At 35.9% G+C, this 10,289-nt stretch overlaps 1 protein-coding gene across 1 annotated transcript; it reads right to left on the bottom strand.

Annotated features, from left to right (window-relative positions):
* Window positions 1–8,992: 8,992 nt before the first annotated feature.
* On the bottom strand, window positions 8,993–10,267 carry LOC107569856 (piggyBac transposable element-derived protein 4-like). The gene has a single exon (XM_016256016.1). It carries the CDS (start codon window positions 10,265–10,267, stop codon window positions 8,993–8,995), a length of 1,275 nt encoding a protein of 424 aa, XP_016111502.1.
* Between the last annotated feature and the right edge of the window lie 22 nt (window positions 10,268–10,289).

Below are 10,289 nucleotides of genomic sequence, written 5' to 3'. Positions count from 1 at the left end.
GACAGCTTTTGTACCTTTTTTCTGAGTGTATGTGTGCAACAGAACAGTGATGTAACAACTGAAGATAAATTCCAATAATAATTGAAATAGTAACATATGACCCAATGGCTTCTTCCTTGTTTTCTGTAGGCCTACACACCAGTGTGACACTGTTGATATAAAGTGTCTCATTATATCTCCCACCTTTTTATTTAAAATGATATCCAGACGCCTGCAGAGTAGACAGTGTTGACAGCAATATTTGTACTGTAAACCATACAGTTATTAATTTTTAAATACGAAAGTAAACAGTCTGTATAACTACTATTATGTAGCTTCAGCATCAGCGTCAAAACATTCAGTAAACTATTCAAAGACAACATGTTTATATCTAAACTACATACAGATCTAAAAGGGGATTTGGTAAGTTAGTATAGTGCAAGGGACCACAGAATGGAAAAATCAAACGTGGCAAAATGAAGTGTCATGTGTCAACCCTCTCACACACCTCTCTTTCTCTCTCTCTCGCTCTCTCTGCTAAGAATAAAACGATTGTAAGATGCTAATAGTACATCTATTTCTATACCTGATTACGATTTACAAAGGAGTTCTCCATTTTGGGAATTTACTTTTCAGAAAATTATAATAATAATGATAGTTATGATCATTTCTAAACTATATAGGCTATATGAAGAGATTTCTGTTGCTGATCCATAATTAAAATTGGTTGTTTTTTTATATTGTTATTATTTATTTATTTTGAACTTATTCAGAGTCAAATTAACTGTGCAATGTATGCTCTACATATAGAGGCATGACTCCCCATGCAGGGCATAAACAATAAGATGGTGTCAGCTCCAAAATGCATCATGAACCTCCCTTTTTACTCCTTCAGTGTCGTTCAGTACCTACTGGAACATTTTACCTGGTAAGGCCTGTTTTGTTTTTACAAGAATCTTCAATCAAGGCATGACTAGGCTCTCACAGGCTTTTCAATCAAAGTACTGCGCAGTGACTTTAGTTTTGTGAGATTTGAGTGGTTTGTGTGTTTGTTTTAGCACAGTCTCATTATTTCTCTTGTTCTCATTTTAACTTTCTGACAATGTGACAATTTGTCATAGCTCTGACTGATAGTTTTTGTGTGCTGTGAAAACATTGGATCTATAGTAGGAAGAGATATGATTTGGTTTGTCAACTCAGTAGGATTATGGTCATTATGTTGTCACTGAATGCTGGATGTACAGACTGTTGATTATCCTCCTGAGACCCTGCATCCTCATATGTGGACATTATATTTTATTGAATTTCTCTGAGACTATACATGCCACAGTTTTAAGTCTGGATGTCCTGTACAGAGCACATTCAGGGCTTTTCAGAGATACTAAATGTTTGGATGTTTCACCATGACCACTCCTTCTGTCAGGATCATGGACCTGTTTTGCCCCGTTTCTGTTCCTGTTTTCCCTTATTTGGTCATGTTCGTGTCCTCGTTCTGTCTAATTAGTTTGATTATGATCCCATGCACCTGTGTTCTCCCGATCATCCCCTGTATTTAAGTCTATGTCTTTGCGTTCTGAGTTTGTCTGGTATTGAATGTTCATCTCTCCCAGCTACGTGTGTGTTCCTGGCTCCTTGATGTTTATTAAAGTCTGTTCGTTTTGAAGTTTACTCCCCGTCTCCTCATTCCTCGTTCTGTGCTCCTCACAGTAGTGGCTCGTGACACCCTCTCCTTGATCTTCAAAAATGTCTGATATTAATTTAGTGACACTTTTATGGAAATATGATCAGTGTTGCCAATTTAGCTACTTTGTAGCTAGATGTAGCGACTTCCCCGCCCCTTTTGAGACTTTTTTCAAAAGTTTAGGGACAAATATAGCAACTTCTTGGACAAACCTTATCGAAGTTCTCATTTTGCCCACTGATCTACATTCATCTTTCTATAGATCAGTGAATTTGCCACTGTGATGTCATCTAGTGACATTTAGCTACCAGTTTTAGCTACTTTCAATTTTAAAGCAGTTGGTAACACTGAATATGATAATATTTTGTAATTATCATTTAAATCTGACAAATTTTTCATAAATCAACATCTCAGGAAAATGTGGGGTTATAAATAATTGGGGTTTCAATTATCAAAATATGACTTTCTGTTATATAACTGGATGATATGAGGACACCGGGACTAAAAGCATGTTTATTACACATTTTGGGCGACACAAGAAATGAATAGGGAAATAAATTATGTTTCAATATTCCTATGAAATATTATACTTATTATGAAAATCTTGTCAATTATTACTCCCATTATTACACTTCTATTTTCATTACATGTTGCCCCAAAAATACATTAATATGCAAATTAGATTTAGTTTATAGATACATTATTTATAATGAGAAAACCTGTTTATAGCCATTTTACACACATTTTTCATAAAGAAAAATGGTATATCAAATCATTCTGTTTATAACATAGTTGAGAATTATCTTTAGGCAAAGTTTGGTTAAAAAAAACCTGAAAACTAAAAATGCATTGTTTTTGCCTATGTATGTTCATTCATGTCTTTTTATTTATTTATTTCTTAAAAATTGAGTCCCGATGTCCTCTACCAAGGATGTAGCATAACTTGTGAATGAAATGTAATTTTTTTTATTTTTTTTATTTAGATATTTTCTTAATGCTCTAAACTAGGGCTGTGCAATTAATCGCATGCGATTGTCAAGTGCATCTCACTAAAAATGCATTGGTGATTTAAAAAAAAATCAATTGTTTTTGCCTATGTATGTTCATTCATGTCTTTTTATTTATTTATTTCTTAAAAATTGAGTCCCGATGTCCTCTACCAAGGATGTAGCATAACTTGTGAATGAAATGTAATTTTTTTATTTTTTTTTATTTAGATATTTTCTTAATGCTCTAAACTAGGGCTGTGCAATTAATCGCATGCGATTGTCAAGCGCATCTCGTCAGTAAAGCCGGTTCCATGATTGGTAGTAAATCGCCATCACCTGCTTTCAGATGGAGCAGCATTTAATACACAGAGCCGTAGTTCACTGACAAGCTAGGCAATATCGCGTTCATAATCAAATGCGATTCATCTGCAATTATGAACGCGATATTGCCTAGATTAGGTTAATATTATATTTATTTGAATTTACTATGTGACTATAGACCGTTAACTAGAAATATTAAGCCTAATCCAGGCCCTGATTCTCTTTATCAGTGTATTACATTGATGGGCCTGGGCCTAAATTTTCATAAGCTATTACGCCATGACTCAGTATCATGTGATCCTTCAGAAATCATTCTAATATGCTGATTTACTATCAGTGTGGGAAACTGTTGTGCTCCTTAATATATTTTTTTTTGGAACGTGATGATTTTTTTCAGGATTCTTTGATTAATAAAAAGCTAAAAAAAATCAATTCAAAGATTTATTCAAAATATAAATCCTTTGTAACAATATACACTACCATTCAAAAGTTTGGGGTCAGTATTTAATTTTATTTTATTTTTTGAAAGAAATTACTAATTTCTTCAGCAAGGATGTTTTAAATTGATAAAAAGTGATAGTAAAGACTTTTGCTTCACAGGAATAAATTATATTTTAAAGTAAATTAAAATAGAAAACAGTTATTATAAATTGTAATAATATTTCACAATAATACTGTTTTTTTCTGTATTTTTGATTTTAAAAATGCAGCCTTTGTGAGCATAAGAAACTTCTTTAAAAACATTAGAAATCTTACTGATCCCATATTCTTATATAGCATTTATTTCGTAAATGTTTTCAAATGTATTTATTTATCTTATTTTTTTCCTTCAGATTCTACAAATGTACATTGGAATTAAAATATTGCAGCCAAATAAAAGAGAAAGTTAATTCAATTACACCTTGTTGTTCACTTAATCATCTACTTTGTTGATTATTCTTGTAGTAATTGATGTACAATATTTATGAGGCAATTTTAGAAAAACTCTCTTCGGTAATCGGTATGTTTTGTATGAATTCGTATGAATTATTTTTTGTCATTGTGTCTCCTGTCTAGAAGTCTCACCATCTATGCCCATCACTGTGAGATTAATAAGAGTCATTTGAAATGTTTTAGCTTTATTTAGTTTATTATATATTTCATGTTGTATAAGACCAATATTTTAACATTTAAATAGTCTTTAAAATATTGTGTGATTCCTCATTTAAGTTTTATTTAATGAGAGTGAATTGATGATGTGATCAGTGTTAGCTATCCTATTTGCTATCTCACTTTTTTCTTATCGGACCACGTCATGTTTACTGTATAACTGACACTCCCTTTTTTTCTCTCATGTTTGTTTTACTATGAAGCTGAGTTGTGTTTGCTATCACTAGTGCCATTGTTTGCTCAAGCTCATATCAACTCTTTTATGATGCAAATAATTGAACTGCAGGCGTTATGCAAATATTCACCTACACCTGTATTACCTAGCCCATGTCCATTTTGTCAGACAAAATTATCGAAATAATGTACCAAAATATTAATTCAAAATCTACAGTATTTAGTGCGAGTAACTTAATTTTTAAATGGCAAGAACTTGCAATGTCAGGTTTGGTGGTGAAGGTAGAACTGCTGTTGAGCATTCAGTTTAATCACTAATCCTGCAGGAGCCATTTGAGGCAAGACAGATTCTCCTATATTTGACTTGATCTAGTATCAATAATAGTTGATTTTTATTTAATAAATTAAAATAAATTGTAAAAAATAATTGACTTTTATTTAAGGTAAATACTAAAATGTAATATTACCTTAGAATGTTTTAAATTGCTATAAAGCTATTTATTTTTATTTTTGCAAAAGAACTAAATAAAAGTGTGCTTTTTGTGGATTTTTTTCTCTCACCATTTTGGTGATTAATGTTCCTTTTGGTGAAGTTTCTTCAATTTATTGATTATATTTAATGACTAGTCAGCATCTTTTTAAATCAGTCGAAAAAGCTGGTAAGAAGGCCTGACATATTTCTATGGCAGAACCAAAGGTGTTCCAAGTGAGAAAATGTCCTATTTCAAACACTTCAACAACAGGAATACACAGTACATAATACACTATAACTACAGAATAAAAAAAAAAGCTGTGCAGAAATTTGAATTATGATTTGACGTTTTCACAGAAATGTGCTTTTAATTAATATCTACATGTGAATCCCTAGTAGTTATTCTTGTTTTACTCTATAGATTGCTTTTCGCTAAGTATTCTCAGTAGTACGTTTTCATATTTGAGCATATTCAAACATTCATATTGCTCATTCTGATTAACAGATTTGCAATCTCTCAACAAGCCTACTAATGAGTAATGTAAAGTGAAATTCCATGCATGCTTTGCCAAACATAATTTGGCTGCCAAGTTTGTTTCTATACACAAATATTGGCAAAAATTCTGTGTATACTACTTTATTGCTTGTAAATATTTAAAGGACTGCAAACTGACTGTGTCCATATACAGTAGACCCGAAATCTGAGACCACATTGAAAATCTGGGATTTTGAGAGAAAAAAAAATACATAAAATGAATATAAATAATGCAAATAAATATGACTTATTTTAGGTTACTAATGAATTAAGAACACCATTTTAATTGTTTCCAGTTGGAACATTCTCAAATCATGCTGGATCATTGCAAACGTGCAAAATGAAAAACAATGATCATTGCAAACTTGCAAATGAGAAAATGGCATTGTAAATCCCACTGTACTTGTAATGTATAGATAATATCAAACCAGTTAGAGGTGTTCAAATGTTATGTAATTATTTCACCCAACAGTGAAATAGCCCTAAAGCAAATTTTGAAGTAACTTTGAATGAACTGTCCAAAGTTTCATTCTTGTATGTTCATCTGTTTATGTTCAAACTCTGCCATCTACTGGTTGACACTGGGCATTTCCGAATGTTTTTTTTTAGCAATTGCTTACTTAATAATTACCTTGCATGGGAAACCAATACAATGTCATTTAATATGTATAGAAATATATTGCTTCACCACTTACTTTCAGACTCGGATACTTTGTAGGAAATAAATTAGCAGCAAAAACCATGTTCTTGATACACAGACAGCTCTCTGTTGAACCAGATCCATAACCGATACTCAGTATTTTGTCAGTCTAACACCTTCCTGAAGTCTAGCTAAATACCTGACCTTTTAAAAAGTCTCAATCCTTTTCACCATACATATTTAATACAGCTAGCTATGCTACACATATCTATTTTTAATAGGTGCCTTTTGCATTGAAAGCCATTTAAATACATGTAAATGTCCCTCTTTCATCTATTTGTAGGATTAAACAAACCCTTGGTTGCTTCTGCCGCAATCTGAGTGTTTTTGGAACAGAGCTAGAGGGGTGTGGTTTGAGCAATCTCCCAACTCACAGCAGGCAAGTACCCATGACAACTATTTGAGCCTGCTGGCAACTCACTGTCTTCACATGTTGGGGTTGCCATAGCAACTCCCCGCGGGACTCCCCCTAGATCGACAGGAGGGGCGTCCAGTTGACTAACCCGTTCTTCGTTAGAGAGCTGGAGGGAAAAGCACTGTTGTGGATCTGAGAAGGAGGACCACGCTTGCATATGGAGATAGAACTGTTGCTTAATTCCAAATAAATAGGTTAAGATCCATAAATAAATGTGAAGAGATTAACAAACATTAAACATACTGACAAATAAATAGAATTAGATCCACAAATTAATCTTAAAGGGGTCATATGATGCTTTTTTAAAGATCATTATTTTGTGTATTTGGTGTAACAGAATATGTTGACATGCTTTAATGTTCAAAAAACACATTTTTTTCAAATACTGTACATTATTGTAGGTCCTCTATGCCCCGCCTCTCTCAAACGCTTCGCTTTCTACAAAGTCCCTCCTTCTGACAAGCACAGTCTGCTCTGATTGGCCAGCTGACCCAGTGCATTGTGATTGGCCGAATACCGCAAGCACTCGTAGCATAGACTGACAATATACTGACACACAAACAAGGTGGTTTGCAATCACGTGATTCTGATGACGCGCGAAATGCAGCTGGAGGGCAGGAAGTGATTTTTCTCTATAGAAATCACTAACAAAACTCAAAATGCCTGTGTTTTGCGTTGTTTATGGATGCTCAAATCGACCAAACCGAGAAACCACAAGGAGCTTTTATCGTGTACGAAAATGTGTTGTTCATAAGGGGGGAAAAGTCAAGAAATTGACTGAAAAACGCAGGAAAAAGTGGCTTGTAAACCTGCGTCTGCGGTCGGGAGGAGCGGAGCCGGATAATGCTCGTGTGTGCAAATTATTAATATAAGATATCATAATGTATTAAGATATTAATAAAGAAATCTATAAATAGATACAGGGTGACACAGTCAGAATTCACTGAATGCTAAACGCCACACATAGACACGATGTAAATAAGATATTATTTGCATTCATATTATATTTTAAAGGCACGTAAAATATAATACTGTGGCTTGGCATGATACACAGTCTAATGGTCTAATGAAATCCAATTTTAAACATCTTTTACTGTACCCATTTTATGGCCCCATTTGAGCCAATGCAGATGAATGAAGTTATCTCAGGACGAGACCGCCCTGATTGTAAAGCAAAACGTGATTGGTTATAGCGAGATCGTGCTACGATTGTTCAGCGAAATGTGGCTGTTATCTGATTGGCTTGAGTAGACGGTGGGTGGAGTCCACGTATTTGTGGATTGTCAGCACGTCTTGACGCAAGAAATGTTTCACAATTCGCAGATGCACAGGACGCGATTCACAAATAAATGCCAGGCAAAGTTGTGGTTGTGATATAAATATATATTTGTGAATATGTTTTTTATTTGCAAATCTCATTTTATTTATTTGTGAATTTAATTCATGTTTGTGAAACTTTAAGATTTATTTGTGGATCTCATTCTATTTATTTGTGGATCATAATCTATTTATTTGGAATTAAGCAGCAATTCTGTCTCCATACTTGCAGGCCTAGCACTGACTCACCAAAACAAGCGGAGGGAACAACCAAACAATGGCACTCGTTATGCGCTCGCTGATTGTTCTGCCTGCTGTATGAAAAATTATTACAAAAATATTACGTAATTTTAAAATGCTTGTGATTATGTGCTCCAAAAAACAAAGTATATTCAAATATGTTTAGGTTTACTTGTAGGGGTTTACATCTAAATGAAGACAGTAAGAATCATCATAATCAAGCTGTCATAACAGTGCAAAAGAAATCCAAACAACATACTGACAGACTGACTGTACTTATATCTGTAGCTAACAATGAGATCACATCTCTCTGGTTTAAAACAGTTCAAGAATAGAATGCTATGTGTTTGGACTGAGCTTTATAAAGTAATCTTTACACCTCGCCTAAAGATGTCTCGCATTAATTGCCTTTGTTGTGTTGAGTGTTGTAAAAATGGCAACAATTTCTGTATTCGCTTGGATTGTGAAGCCTTATTTACAATATAAAACAATAGTTAGAAAAAAATAAAAAAAGTCGTTTTTAAAAGAAAATACCAAGCACACAGTACAACTGATCAATATCTACCTGCTTGTATCTGGTTTTGTAGTAAACATAAAATACACAAACCCATTTGAAATAAAAGGCTCCTTTTAAAGTATTTATTTTGAAAAAGCATAAGAACTCACAGAAAACTTATGCTGTTTTAGGTGCCAATGTATGTGTTGAAAAGTTTTATTAATCCATAAAATGCATTTTTTTGCTCATCATAATATAAAAAGTGACAAGGCCTTTTGTTGGCAATATGAAAGTCATTTTTGGATAAAACAACCTATGCTAATGCAAATGTATAATTTCTGTTTCCTTGCAAATCGTGCATTACTACAACAACTATTACTAGAATACGATTACTAATCAAATCAGACTACTTTGATTGGTACAGCTCTTGCAGTGGTTGCCTTTGGATAAGAACTCCACTGTTTTAAACATTTTCCATGATAAACAAACAAACAAAATGTGGAAATTTAGTTTTTAAAAAATGCTCATTTATGGAATTCACTGAAGCACCCTCCTCTACACAGGTGCACGTTGCAGATCTTGCACCCGAACACACTCTCGTGTCTCAGGCCTTTGTTAGTGCAGTTCCGACAGCGTCGCGAGCGTTCTGACATGCGCTCGAGGCGGTGCCCGTACTCCAAGGGCGAGTCTGCGTGGCGTTTACGGGCCGCCCGCTCCATGCCCCTTGCCCCCTGGTAGTCACCAATCAGCTGCTGCGCCAGGCGAATACGGAAATGACGCTGTGTAAACTGTTTGCCGTTAAAGCCTGCTGGTGGAGACCCTCCTCGGCTTTCTCGTTGTACCACGTAGGCGTTGACGATGCAGAGATTGACGTAAAACCACACGAAGTAGCGCCACCATTTTTTACATGGCCTCCCAACCTGGTAGCACTCCCTAAGCTGGTCGCACAAATCAACACCCCTCATGTTCTCTTGGTATAAAAGCAGAGGAAGGGGACGAGGTATCCCAAGCCCCACCAGTCCACAGTCTCCATCACTTGCGTCTCCATCGAGTTTACCTGGCCCGATGCCCACAATGCCGGGTGCAGAGTTAGAAGACACACAGCTAACAATTTTAGCATCCTTTGTGATGGTGGCTACCAGGTTCCCATGCTGACACTGATAGAACTCACCTGGTGCTAACTTCCCGACATTGCGAGGTTTGAGGGCTTCGGGGTAACCGCGGCGACACGGGTTGGTAGGGCCGCAGGCGTAAAGCCCTTGATGCAGCAGATGCTGCAGCAGGGGCACCGATGTGAAGAAGCTGTCCATGAAAATGTGGTGGTGCCTACCCTCAAGCCCCCTTACCAGTGATGTCACCACCTTGTGGCTCAATGCAGCAGCTGCCAGATCGTCGCTCGGCTTACCAACATAAATACGAGTGCGGTGGCAGTAGCCCGAGCGAGAGTCACAAAGCATCCACACTTTCAGTCCCTTCCGCAAAGGCTTTGACGGCATGTACTGGGTTGGTGAAAAGCGGCCTTTCGGGGCGATAGCACACTCATCAATAGTCAAACAACGGTTAGGCAGGTAGGCATCCCACATGGTACTTCCAACCATATCCAGCAGGGGGCGTATTTTGTAAAGCCCATCATAACCCAGCTCCCCTTTGGAAGGCTCTGACTCTCGATCACATAAATGCAGGTTTTGGTTGAGCTTTTCAAAGCGCCGGGCAGTCATTGTTTTCTTAAAGCCAGCATTACCTATGAAAATGTCACTGGCCCAGTACATGCCATACTCTGGCAGCTGATTGATGCCCATGAGGATGTTAAGGCCAACATAT

The sequence above is a fragment of the Sinocyclocheilus grahami genome, unplaced genomic scaffold (genome assembly GCF_001515645.1).
Source record: "Sinocyclocheilus grahami isolate Dianchi unplaced genomic scaffold, SAMN03320097.WGS_v1.1 scaffold1388.1, whole genome shotgun sequence".
In the NCBI taxonomy this organism is placed as follows: Eukaryota; Metazoa; Chordata; class Actinopteri; order Cypriniformes; family Cyprinidae; genus Sinocyclocheilus; species Sinocyclocheilus grahami.
Note: the sequence above shows the minus strand (reverse complement) of the source record. Positions and strands in the feature narration are given on the sequence as shown.

What these genes read in the sequence shown, in the direction of transcription:
- LOC107569856 (XM_016256016.1), bottom strand. Translation starts at nt 10,267, where the DNA reads ATGGGCATCAATCAGCTGCCAGAGTATGGCATGTACTGGGCCAGTGAC.